Here is a 13,626-nt window from a genome sequence, read left to right as displayed (position 1 = left end):
TCCCGGTCTGGAGGGAGTGAACCGTCCCACTACCATCCTGTAGTTCACTTCAAAAATAAAAATCTGCCTTGGGCAAAGAGGTTGTCCAAGACCAAACTTACTTTTCTTCTGCATTGCAACCACAGCTGTACCTGTGACTGCAATGCACTCCAGCGGCCTCAATATGCTTCTGTGCGCATCCTGGGGGATACATAGCGTCTCTCGCCTATAATACCTGTTACTGCCTTACAATATACAAGGCAACGCTATGCTTTGTCATCATAGTGCCAAACAAAAAGTGGAATAAAACACTATCAAAAAGATGAATGTAAGTAAAAATAGTACCGCTGACGTCACTTGTCCTGCAAAAAAACAAGCCACCATACAGCTCCATCAGCAGAAAAATAAAAGTTATAGCTTTCAGATAAAAGCCATGCAAAAATAATTATTTTTTCTATAATAGTTTTTATTGTGTAAAACCGCCGAAACATAAAAAAAAATATAAATATGGCATTGCTGCAGTTGTACTGACCCCAAGAATAAAGTCGTCTAGTCACTCATACTGCACGAGGTACGGCGTAAAAATTTGGCGGTGTCGGTCTTTTTAGGCATGCACAAAAGTGTGGTCTACCACTTTTTTTTCCACCTCTGAAAATAAGAAACCCTGCTAAACAGAGGCCAGACGGAGTCCAGAGTAACTCTGCTGCCTCATTATATCTCTTGGGGGTTTCATTTTAATTATGTCACTCTGAGATTTAAAGGTAAACCCCTGACTCAGGATAAATGTGATCCCAAATGTTATGTAAAATGTTCCTAACAAAAGCCTCAAATCAATAAAAAAATTAAAAATCAAGTCCCCACTCAGATCTGTCATGTGTTACCAGAAATATAGGGGGCTTCCATGTTACTTGTAGCACAAAGGCTCTTAAAAAAGTGAAATGGCTCCTCACCCACCAAAAGAAATTCAGTAAATTCTGTGCTCCCAAATCCAAATGCCTCTCCCCCATGAGCCCCAGTGTGAGAACTGGCCTAATTTACGAATGCGTGTCTCCAGAAGCATGAGCTGGGCATAATGTACTGGTCACGACAATGTACTGGTTACGACAATGTACTGGTCACTACAACGGCAGTTTGCAATTTTCACTCAGCAACATCCACTGCTGCTTCTTCCTGGAAAACATCCATGGAGTCAAAATCGTCACTACATCTGTACATACTGTATATTCACAAAGGGGTATAATTTCCAAAGTAGGGTCACTTGAGGAGGATTCTGTTTTTCTAGCACTTACGGGCTCTGTTTATGGAATCCGCAAACTATTCTAGGAAAATCTGCGCTCCAGCAATAGCGCTCCGTCCCTCCCGGGTCTCTCCGTCATGTAAAGCACCATGGAATAAATGACGCTGTAATAATAATTAATAATGTGGCTAAGCAGTACTGTACGGCCTCATATGGGGTATTTCTATATTCAGCAGAATTTGTGGGTCAAATTTTGCTGCTGTTTTTACCCATTTCCCAGAGTGAAAATGTAAAATCTGGGGCTAACACAAAATTTTGGTGGTCAAATTGTAATTATTTGTTCTTCACTGCACAACAATAACATTCTGTGCCCCACCTGTGGTGTCAATATGGTCACTGCACCCCTAGATGAATTAATTGAAAGGTGTAGTTTGTAAAATTAGATCACTCATGGTGGGTTCTGCTGTTCTGGCACCTCAGGGGCTCTGCCAATGTGACATGGCACCCAACCAGTCCAGCAAAATCTGCAATAGATGATGGCGCTTCTTCCCGTCTGAGCTTTACACTGTTCCTTAAAAAGTAGTTTTGGATTACAAATGAGGTATCGTTGTACTCAGGAGAAAATGTTCACAAAGTGTGAGGTCCATTTACTCCTGCAATCCTTGTAAGAATGAAAAAGGGGCTAAAACAACATTCTTGTGGGAATAATATGTTTTTCCATTTTCAGAGATCAACATTGTAAAATTCTGTGAAGCACCTGTGGGCTCAGGGTGCTAACCACACATCTAGAAAAATTCCTTGAGCGATCTAGTTTTCAAAATGGGGTCACTTGTGGGAGAGTTCCACTGTTTAGGCACATCAGGGCTCTCCAAATGCAATATGACTGCCACAGAACATTCTATCAAAGTCTGTGTTCTAAAACGTCACTCCTTCCTTTCTGAGCCTCACTGTGCACCCAAACAGTAGTGAGAATTTTCACTGTTTAGGCACATCAGGGGCTTTCCAAACGTGACATGGTGTCTGCTAATGATTACAATTTTGCATTCAAAAAGTGAAACTGTTCTCCTTCCCTTCCATACGCCTCAACCGTAGTTAAATTCCTTGAGGGGTCTAGTTAACAAAATGGTGTCACTTGTTGGGGGGTTTCCACTGCTTAGGCACATTAGGTACTCTCCAAACGCGACGCGACACCTGCAGACCATTCCATCAAAGTCTGTGTGTTCCAAAACGTCATTCCTTCCTTTCTGAGCCTCACCGTGCCCCCAAACAGTAGTTTTCCTCCACATATGGGGTGTCTGCATACTCAAGAGAATTTGCAGAACACATTTTGGGTTCAGTTTCTCCTGATACCCTTGTGAAAATAAAAAAAATGAGGCAACATTTTTTGTGGGAAAAATTAGATTTTATTTTTTCTTCACGGACCAACGCTATAAACTTCTGTGAAGCACCTGTCGGTTCAAGGTGCTATTCGCACATCTAGATACATTCCATGATGGGTCTAGTTTACAAAATAGGGTCACTTGTGGGGAATTTCCACTATTTAGTCACATCAGGGGCTCAACAAATGTGACATGGGGTCAGCCAATGATTCCAGCAAAATTTGCATTCAAAACGTCAAATGGCGCTCCTACCCTTCCGAGCCCTGCCGTGCGCCAAACAGTGGTTTTCCCCCACATATGAGGTATCGGCGTAATAAAAATAACTCGGTCTAAAGTAAAATTTTTGTTAAACAGTTAAATGTTCAATTTTTCAATCCACATTGCTTTGGTGTAGTTTTTAGAATGATGTCACTTTTTATTATTATTATTCATTTTTATAGCACCATTTATTCCATGGCTCTTTACATATGAAAAAGGGGCATACATAGTGTAGGACAGCGCTTACTGAGTGTGCTGGGGGATGCTCGCTTGGCAACCTGTTGGAGGCACACAAGGACGCTTTCTTACTTAAACAGTCCATGCAGTTTATTATGCCATTACAGTGGCTTGTGAAAGTATTCAGCCCCCTGGAACTTTCAACCTTTTCCCACATATCGTGCTTCAAACATAAAGATACCAAATGTAAATTTTTGGTGAAGAATCAACAACAAGTGGGACACAATTGTGAAGATGAACAAAATTTATTGGTTATTTTAAATTTTTGTGGAAAGTCGAAAAGTGGGGTGTGCAACATTATTCGGCATCTGTAACTTAATACTTTGTTGCGCCTCCTTTTGCTGCGGTTACAGCTGCAGTCGCTTGGGGTATGCCTCTATCAGTTTTGTACATCGAGAGACTGAAATTCTCGCCCATTCTTCCTTGGCAAACAGCTCGAGCTCAGTGAGGTTGGATGGAGATCGTTTGTGAACAGCAGTTTTCAGCTCTTTCCACAGATTCTCGATTGGATTCAGGTCTGGACTGTGACTTGGCCATTCTAACACCTGGATACGTTTATTTGTGAACTCTTCCATTGTAGATTTTGCTTTATGTTTGGGATCATTGTCTTGTTGGAAGACAAATCTCCGTCCCAGTCTCAGGTCTTTTGCAGACTCCAACAGGTTTTCTTCAAGAATGGTCCTGTATTTGGCTCCATCCATCTTCCCTGTCCCTGCTGAAGAAAAGCAGACCCAAACTATGATGCTGCCACCACCATGTTTGACAGTGGGGATGGTGTGTTCAGGGTGATGAGCTGTGTTGCCTTTACGCCAAACATATCATTTGGCATTGTTGTCAAAAAGTTTGATTTTGGTTTCATCTGACCAGAGCACCTTCTTCCACATGTTTGGTGTGTCTCCCAGGTGGCTTGTTGCAAACTTTAAACAACACTTTTTATGGATATCTTTGAGAAATGGCTTTCTTCTTGCCACTCTTCCATAAAGGCCAGATTTGTGCAGTGTACAACTGATTGTTGTCCTATGGACAGACTGTCCCACCTCAGCTGTAGATCTCTGCAGTTCATCCAAAGTGATCATGGGCCTCTTGGCTGCATCTCTGATCAGTCTTCTCCTTGTGTGAGATGAAAGTTTAGAGGGACGGCCAGGTCTTGGTAGATTTGCAGTGGTATGATACTCCTTCCATTTCAATATGATCGCTTGCACAGTGCTCCTTGGGATGTTTAAAGTTTTGGAAATCATTTTGTATCCAAATCCGGCTTTAAACTTCTCCACAACAGTATCACGGACCTGCCTGTTGTGTTCCTTGGTCTTCATGATGCTCTCTGTGCTTCAAACAGAACCCTGACACTATCACAGAGCAGGTGCATTTATACGGAGACTTGGTTACACACAGGTGGATTATATTTATCATCATTAGTCATTTAGGACAACATTGGATCATTCAGAGATCCACAGTGAACTTCTGGAGTGAGTTTGCTGCACTGAAGGTAAAGGGGCCGAATAATATTGCACGCCCCACTTTTCAGCTTTTGAATTTCCACAACAATTTAAAATGACCAACAGTCTGTGGAGGTACCTTACTGGAGCTCCTGCGCCAGACGCCAACTCCTTGTCATTCCTCTCTCCCAGGGAAGCTGCCTTACTGGGATCACTGTCCTTGTGACCAGGGCACTCCAGACCCTCAGAAGTCGGTAGCTCCCCAACGCAGGGCCGTCACAGACTCTGCTCACACATGGCCTCTCCGGGTGCTATTCTGGAAGTCCGCCTCCCCCCGGGACCGTTCAACACACCGGCCTCTAGGTCCAAGGCCTCACCATGTGCTCTTCAGGAAGTTAGCAATTTCTAACACACAGGCCTTCCAGGACCTGAGTGTTGTTAATGGTACACAGGTCCAATGGTCACATCCAAGCATAAACTAAATGTGAACAATTGAGAAAGCTTAGCGCATAAAATGGCCATTCAATTTGTCATATTTCTAATGCAGTAATGCCATTCATTATTCATATTTCATGTTTGCATGCTATGGCGCTACAGAGTGCTTCCTATTTTGTTTGAGTGTTTGAGTTGGTGACTCTAGGTTAAGCACCTGTTCACATTTAGTTTATGCTTGGATGTGACGGTCAGTTTTTTGCAATTTGTATTCATTAACCTTCTGACTGAGCACTCCGCCTTTTAGTCTCAGGCGTTTTTAATCACAGCAAGGCCAGCACCCCTCAACAGAGATATAGACTTCAGTCTAAGGAGAGAATTTATATAGGTTCCCATACAGATGAGGACTTTAGTCTAAGTGAGGATTGGCATTAGGTTAGGGTCCTGGAAAAAGAGAAATGCCTTACCGTGGATTCCAGGTACACATAAATTGGCCATTTTATGCGCTAAACTTTCTCAATTTTTCATATTTCTAATGCAGTAATGCAATTCATTTTTCATATTTCATGTTTGCATGTTATGGAGCTACAGTGTGCTTCCTATTTTGTTTGAGTTAATGGTACAGTGACCTCTTTCTTAAGGACATTATCCTTGTTGGCACCTGTCCTTGTCTCCTCTTTATTTATCTTCTCAGAGTGCGACATTTGTTCAGCCCCTTTTTGGCCTCTACGCCTTTGGCGACGGGATGAAGACTTGCCATTTAGACCCGAGTCAGTCTTACTGCACTCTTTTCCACTGTCGTCACCGTCTGAATGGGAGTCACCACCACCCGATCAGTCTTCCTGGAACCAGTGGTTCCCATTTCTAACGGTGTCGGACCCCACTCCTGGAGCTTTCCCGTCTTCAGCGGTCACACCTTTGGTCACCTCTGCCAGGTCCCAGAGTTGGTCACACCCACACTTCCGTACGGTCATACGTTCTGGTATGGCTACCACCGTCATCCTGACTTTCACCTTGTGGAGCACCACACAAGGACACTTTCTTAATTAAACAGTCCATGCAGTTTATTATGCCATCATAAACTGCTGTGGGATATGTTAAACATCACATAGTCTATAGAACTTTACAAGATATGGCTTTAATTCGCGGTACCTAACCACGCCAGACCTCACTGTCCAGTGACCGTGGACAACCGCATACCAAACAATTCATTAGTCCAGACCCTCAGAAGCTCCCCAACGTAGGGCCGTCACAGACTCTCCTCACACATGGGCTCTCCGGGTGCTATTCATGACGTCTGTCCCTCCCGGGACCGTCCAACACACAGGCCTCCAGGTCCAAGGCCTCACCATGTGCTCTTCAGGAAGTTAGCAACTTCCAACACACAGGCCTTCCAGGACCTTGCACTCTGATCACTCAGGTTCACACACTCCACCATGTCACCAGACCTCAGTCACTTTATATATCCGAAAACAACCCCATATGTGGGTGGTGTATGTGTGTCTAGCCAATCCCACCCAGCTCTCCGACCAGCCCTTTAAGCCCCCCTTATAGGTAAATAAACTCATGGAACTACAAGTCCCAGCATAACAACATCATTTTTGGGCTTACAGCGCAGAGGACCTCTGCAACACATACCGGCCATTTACAATCATGCCGGTCACTGTTTCACCATCACAATCAAGGAAACGCCTGCATGCCTATCCTGAGGAGCACATACAGCGTGCCATAGCTGTAACAGGTGTCACTGCCTTACAATAGACAAGTAACATAGTACCATAGTATTGAAGGCTGAAGGAAGACCTTATGTCCATCTAGTTCAGCCTATTTTTAGTGCAGCTGTTCTGCATTGTTGATCCTGGGGAAGGCAAAAAACCCACAGAGTAGAAGCCAATTTTCTCCATAGGGAAAAAAATTCCCTCCCCTACGCTGGGTCAACCATCTATCTATAATATTCTGTTATTCATAACCTTCTATACTGTTACTCACAAGAAAAGCCTCCATTCCTTTCTTACATTCATTCAGTGAGTCGGCCATCACCACTTCCTCAGGAAGAGAATTCCAGAGCCTCACTGTTCTTACCGTGAAGAACCCTCTTCTATGCTGGTGCAGAAATTGTCTTTCCTCCAAACGAAGAGAATGCCCCCTTGTTCTTGTCACAGTACAATAAACATGATCAATACAATGCACACACAAGTACAGAAGGAGAGAGGAACCCTGCCTGCGAGGGCTCACAGTCTACAGGGGATGGGTTACACTAGGAGAGGGTAGAGCAGGTCGTGCGGCGGTTCAGTAGACTGAGGATCACTGCAGGTTGTAGGCTTATCGGAAGAGGTAGGTCTTCAGGTTCTTTTTGAAGGTTTCCATGGTAGGCGAACGTCTGATGTGTTGGGGTAGAGAGTTCCAGAGTAGGGGGGAAGCACGGGAGAAGTCTTGTATGTGGTTGTGGGAAGAACAGATAAGAGGGGAGTAGAGAAGGAGATCTTGAGAGGATCGAAGGTTTCGTGTGGGTAGGTACCTGGAGACCATGTCACAGATGTATGGAGAGGACAGGTAGTGGATGGCTTTGTATGTCATAGTTAGGGTATGTACACACGTTGCAGATTCTGGTGCGGTGTACAGTACCATTTAATCAATGGAAAATAAAAGACGCTGTGCACATGCTGCGGAGAAATCCATGCAGATTTGCTGCGGATTATTTTCTGCAGCATGTCAATTCTTTGTGCAGAATCCGCAGTTTTTTTACACCTCTTTCATTATAGAAAACCGCAGGTGTAAAAACGCAGGCGAAATCTGCACAAAATCTGCAGAAGATCCACACGTAAAATGCAGGTCATTTTACCTGCGAATGTAGCAAAATCCACGCGGAAAAATTTGCACTGGAATCTGCAACATGTGCACATACACTTAGGGTTTTGAATTGGAGCCTCTGGACAATAGGAAGCTACTGAAAGGCTTGGTAGCGAGGAGAGGCTGACCAATAACTGGGAGACAGGTGAAATAGAATAGAATGGAGGTTGCAGTAGTAGAGGCGGGAGATGATGAGGGCGTGCACAAGCATTTTTGCAGTTTCTTGGTCAAGGAATGTACGGATCCAGGAAATATTTTTTAGTTTGAGGCGGCAGGAGGAGGCGAGGGCTTGGATATGTGGTTTGAAAGAGAGCGCAAAGTCGAGGATCACCCCGAGGCACCGAGCGTGCGGGACTGTTGAAAGTGAGCAGCCATTGACATTGATGGATAGGTCTGGTGGAGGGGTAGAGTGAGATGGGGGAAAGATGATGAATTCTGTTTTGTCCATGTTCAGTTTGAGAAAGCGAGCAGAAAAGAAAGATGAGATAGCAGACAGACATTGTGGGATTTTGGTCAGTAAGGAGGTGAGGTTGGGTCCAGATAGGTAGATCTGCATGTCATCGGCGTAGAGGTGATACTGCAAACTGTGGGATTCTATGAGCTGTCCCAGGCCGAAGGTGTAGATGGAGAATAGTAGGGGTCCTAGAACTGAGCCTTGAGGAACACTGACAGACAGGGGGCGAGTTGAGGAGTTGGTGTGGGAGAGGGAGACACTAAATGTCCGGTCTGTTAGATATGACGAGATCCAGGATAGGGCCAAGTCTGTGATGCCAAGAGATGAGAGGGTCTGTAGTAGTAGGGCATGGACAACAGTGTCGAAGGCAGAAGACAGGTCCAGGAAAAGGAGGACAGAGTAGTGTCGCTTGCTCTTGGCGGTTAGTAGGTCATTGGGTATTTTCTGTCATATAGCCCACGCCCCCCAAAAATTCACTTCAAATGTGATGTGATCCCTAAAAAATAAATGGTTTTTTGTAAAAATGGGAAAAGGCTGGTCAACTTTTAACCCTATTATGTTTCAAAAATTGTGCTGATGTAAAGTAGACGTGTGGAAAATGTTATTAACTATTTTGTGTCATTATTCTCTGGTTTAAGGGCATAAGAATTTAAAAGTTTGAAAATTGCAAAATTTTCACTATTTTAGTCAAACTTCTGTAATTTTCACAAACAAACGCAAGTCATATCAAAGAATTGTTAGCAATCTCATGAAGTACAATGTGTTACGAATAAACAGTCACAGAATCAATGGGACTCGTTAAAGCGTTCCAGAGTTATTACCACAAAGTGACACTGGTCAGAATTGTAAAATTTGGCTTGGTTATTAAGGTGAAAATGGGCTCGGACTTGAAGGGGTTAAAAATGTTTAATTTGAAAAATAGGCAATTTTTCTGATGATACACCCACTTCAACTTGAGTTATGACCTGGTATTTTTATTTTATTTTATATTTTGCTCTTTTGTGTAATTTCCCCTCGTTTTCCAAAGACATACCTTATTTTTCGGATTATAAAACAGTTTTTTTTCCCCAAAATTTGGGAGGAAAATGGGGGTGCATATTATAATCCAAGGTACCTTATCGAGAAGGTCGGAGGTGGTGGAACGGGGTCATAGGAGGCAAGTAGATGTAGGAAAATAAGAAGGACCAAAAGACAAACGGAACACGTAGAATCCTCCCAGACCCTAAACCTAAAAGAAAGGGAAGTGTGCTGGGGAGGAAGACTTTCAAACAAATCGCAGGGAAAGCAACAAAGGTTAATCAAGCAAGATAATCCCTTGCTGAGGAGCTGGAACTCCAACATCCATCAATCATGATGTATAGCAAGCAAAGATGGCAGGTGCCAGGTGCGTATAAATGGCGCCTCCGAAGATGTGATAGGACAGAACCAAATGAGGACGTGAGAGACACCTGACTAGAAGAAAACCAAGGAAAGGAAAGCATGGAATGGAGATCTCTCTGCAGTTGTACAGAGACTAAACAGGCTGTAAATAGAGAGGGAAAAACGACCACACAGCAAGAGGTCACCAGATTGAGAACCGAAACCGAGCCATGACAAAAAAGTTATTATTTCAACGGTAGAAATCACAATATTCTCCATTTATGTGATATTTCAGTCAATTACCTAAAAAAAAAAATCCAAATCTATGAATCTGATCACCAGTGACGTTTTCTTAGCCTTGTATTTCACTTTTAAAAGATTTAGGCTAAATCAAGAGGGAGTTTAAAGTTTGTCTCTCTGTGGTTGTGTCTCCACAGATGGACCCAGGAGGAAAAATTCCTTACAGAGATGTCCCCGTCCTCTGTGTCCCCAGGACTGTCCAGAGGAGAATCACAACATCCAGGAGGATCATCAGGTAGATGACACTGAAGCCCCCACAACATCTGACCATGAAGTGATGGGACCTGAGCTCATCTTACATTTTTCTTTTTAGGGTGAAGATCTGATTGACATTAAGGTTGAGGTTATCGATGAAGCAGAAGAGTCGATGGATGTATGGGCCGATCAGCAGGGTGAGGAGGGGAGACTGTTATGTCTGTTCTGTGGTCACCTACTACTCCCATCATCTCATTGCTTGGCACAATCTATACTGTCACTGTATTTCCTGCAGATGAACTTTTAGAAGGAAATCCACCAGAGAGATGTCCCCGTCCTCTGTATCCCCAGGACTGTCCAGAGGAGAATCACAACATCCCGGCGGATCATCAGGTAGACGGCGCTGAGCTCTGTAACAGATCTATATGGGGAGAGGGGTCATTTCTGGTCCCATGGTCATAGATGTCATACATTCTTGTTAGTTCATATATTATGGAATACACTGGGAAATGTATAGGAAATAGCAAATGGGAATCAAAGAAATGAAAAAAGTGGGTGAGAAAGCCACTATTTACCTCTTCCTTCAAAACAATTTTTTTCTAATTCAATTGTTATTTCCACAATTGAATTAGAAACTCCGCTAGGAGGCGGCGCTACAAGGAAGGGGCGGGCACGCCGGGCAGAGAGCCGGCTCGGGGGCGGAGCTACCCCCGGCCGTGCGCGCGCTGAAAAAGCGCTAATGTGAAACCAGCCTTACAATGTTTTTAAAAACTGAAACTTTGAGGTGGAATGGAAAAAATCTTGAATATTAAAATTCCTCCATTGTTTCTGGATTCAATATCCACAGACCCCACCGCTGACACCGGTATGTCACAGACGGAGGGATGCGACGCACTGCCGACACACGGCTATCACAGGCACAGGGGGGGCTTGTCTTAGTTATCCCACCCCTGGCACCATGTGATAAAAACAACAGCAAGCTAGTCTTGCTCTAACAATTTATCGCAGGGGGGTTATTTTGGTTGTCCCACCACTGCCCACAATACTTCACGAAGCTTTTCAGTTCCACTTTGGAACTCGCAGCTCTCCGGCGCCCCCCTTTCCCTCAGGTCAGTCAGGGAACTACACCTGGGATAATTGGTCACCGGCCGGCTGCTTCATTGAGGTCTGGCCACCTGGCACGCTGCAGTGATGGAATTATAAATGCTGTGGCCGCAGCCACCCAATTAGCTTATGAGATCCCTTTCCGTCACAGCCAACAGTACCCGGGGCCTAGATCACATTTCGCTGCCACCAGCTACGATTCACTTAATCAATGAGTTAAGAGGGTCCGTAACAAACCCCCAAATTAGTAGAAGTTATCTTAAAGGCACATGTACGTTTGTTCTTAGAGCATGAAGACAGACTAATAAATTTTATAGTTTATTCCCCAAAAGGGGGGCAGTGATTACACAAATAAAAGATGTTATAAAGTTGAGACATTAATATAAATATAAAATAAAATGGATTAACAGCAGAAATTAAACTTACAGTTGCTTACATGGTCTGTAAGCTATTTGACAGGCGAAGTCTCAGAGAATGGAGGATTCTGGAAGGTTCCAGAAGTCATACCTTACAGACATATCTTACTTATCATTACAATGACATGATAACTTTTAATTCTGATATTCAGTAAATGTTATAGTCCATATGTTATAAGTGTCCAGGTGATAACACACTGTTAAAAGGTTGTTCTCAATTTATAAAATTGCTTTAAAGCGAACCTGTCACCAGATTTGGCCGCTATAAGATGCGGCCACTGCCTTTCAGGGCTTATCTACAGCATTCTATAATGCTGTAAAAAAGCCGCCGAACCACCCTGCAAGAGAAGAAAAATAACTTTTATTACACTCTCCTAGGGGAGTCCGGTTCGGTGGGTGTCGCAGGTCGGGGTCCGGCGCCTCCCATCTTCTTGTGACACCGCCCTCCTGTTTGTTTCATGGCTCCCCGGCATCGCGCTCTTGCGCTGGTGTATTTCTCTGCTCTGTTGAGGGCAGAGCAAAGTACTGCATTGCGCAGGTGCTGGGCGCCTCTGACCTTTCCCGGTGCCTGCGCACTGCAGTACTTTACTCTGCCCTCAACTGGGCAGAGAAGTTTGCCTGCACAGGAGCGCAATGCTGGGGAGCCATTATCCTCCTCCAAAAATCTGTACAGCAAGTACAACAAGTACAATGCAGTCAGTTAGGTAACCTAGCATTCACCAAACCCAGACATTTCCATCAGACGTATATAGAGAAATGTGATCCATCACTGGACAGAACATAGCTCCTCCGGAGTCCAGTGGTGGCGGCGTTGCACAAGTCCTTGTGCTCATTGGTTAATCTGCCAGATGCAAACATTTCCTACAGTGCTGTCAATGAGCCCTTGTATAGACGCCACCAGGTGCTTTGCTCCAGTGAGTTTGTGGATAGACTTGGGCTTCCAATAGTTAGCCTTCAGTTTCTCCAGTCGGAGCTATCCTCTGGCCACAGTTAAACTACTGCCATAGTTGTAAGAGGACTAAATAAGACCTGGACATACTTAACCCCTTAGAAACAGGTTAACAATGCAACTATTTTTATTCCGTACATTAATTGTCTTATAGTAATTCCTGGTAGATGGTCACAGAGCAATGTCCACAGTCCACAATATCCCATCCTGGGGCCAATAGTTCCCCTGCACCAGGCGATAAACACTGTCTCCCAACTTTTTGTTGACCCACAGTTTTTGTATCTCTCACCAGTATAGTCTGTTCCATACCTCGACTGTAGCACATATCTCCCGCTCCATTTCAATAACAGTCTTTAAGATAGTTCCTCACATCCAGACAATAGATATCATGACCGCAGCACATGTATCAAGCTCCAGCCGGCAAAAACAGTCCTAAAGATAGTTCCTCACATCCAGACAATAGATATCATGACCGCAGCACATGTATCAAGCTCCAGCCGGCAAAAACAGTTCTTAAGATAGTTCCTAACATCCAGACGATAGATATCACGACTGTAGCACATGTATCAAGCTCCAGCCGGCAAAAATAGTCCTTAAGATAGTTCCTCACATCCAGACAATAGATATCATGACCGCAGCACATGTATCAAGCTCCAGCCAGCAAAAACAGTTCTTAAGATACTTCCTAACATCCAGACGATAGATATCACGACTGTAGCACATGTATCAAGCTCCAGCCGGCAAAAATAGTCCTTAAGATAGTTCCTCACATCCAGACAATAGATATCATGACCGCAGCACATGTATCAAGCTCCAGCCAGCAAAAACAGTTCTTAAGATACTTCCTAACATCCAGACGATAGATATCACGACTGTAGCACATGTATCAAGCTCCAGCCGGCAAAAATAGTCCTTAAGATAGTTCCTCACATTCAGACAATAGATATCACGATCAAGTTCCCGTCGGCAACCCATCTTCAATTCCAATGGCCATCAATACAGGGTCAACTGGACCTCACCAATAGATCTTCGCTCTTCAGC

The 13,626-nt window shown here is 44.1% G+C and overlaps 1 protein-coding gene across 1 annotated transcript in view; it reads left to right on the top strand.

The window, feature by feature from the left end:
* The window catches only part of LOC141074949 (uncharacterized), a 95,230-nt gene that overhangs the window by 61,440 nt on the left and 20,164 nt on the right, over window positions 1-13,626 (top strand). The window contains exons 6-8 of the mRNA XM_073562277.1: window positions 10,059-10,156; window positions 10,235-10,313; window positions 10,412-10,509. Coding sequence (XP_073418378.1) covers window positions 10,059-10,156; window positions 10,235-10,313; window positions 10,412-10,509 — 275 coding nt within the window. The remainder of the gene's footprint in view (window positions 1-10,058; window positions 10,157-10,234; window positions 10,314-10,411; window positions 10,510-13,626) is intronic.

This window comes from Dendrobates tinctorius, unplaced genomic scaffold, assembly GCF_039654945.1.
Source record: "Dendrobates tinctorius isolate UK_male_01 unplaced genomic scaffold, ASM3965494v1 ptg000342l, whole genome shotgun sequence".
Taxonomy (NCBI): Eukaryota; Metazoa; Chordata; class Amphibia; order Anura; family Dendrobatidae; genus Dendrobates; species Dendrobates tinctorius.
Note: the sequence above shows the minus strand (reverse complement) of the source record. Positions and strands in the feature narration are given on the sequence as shown.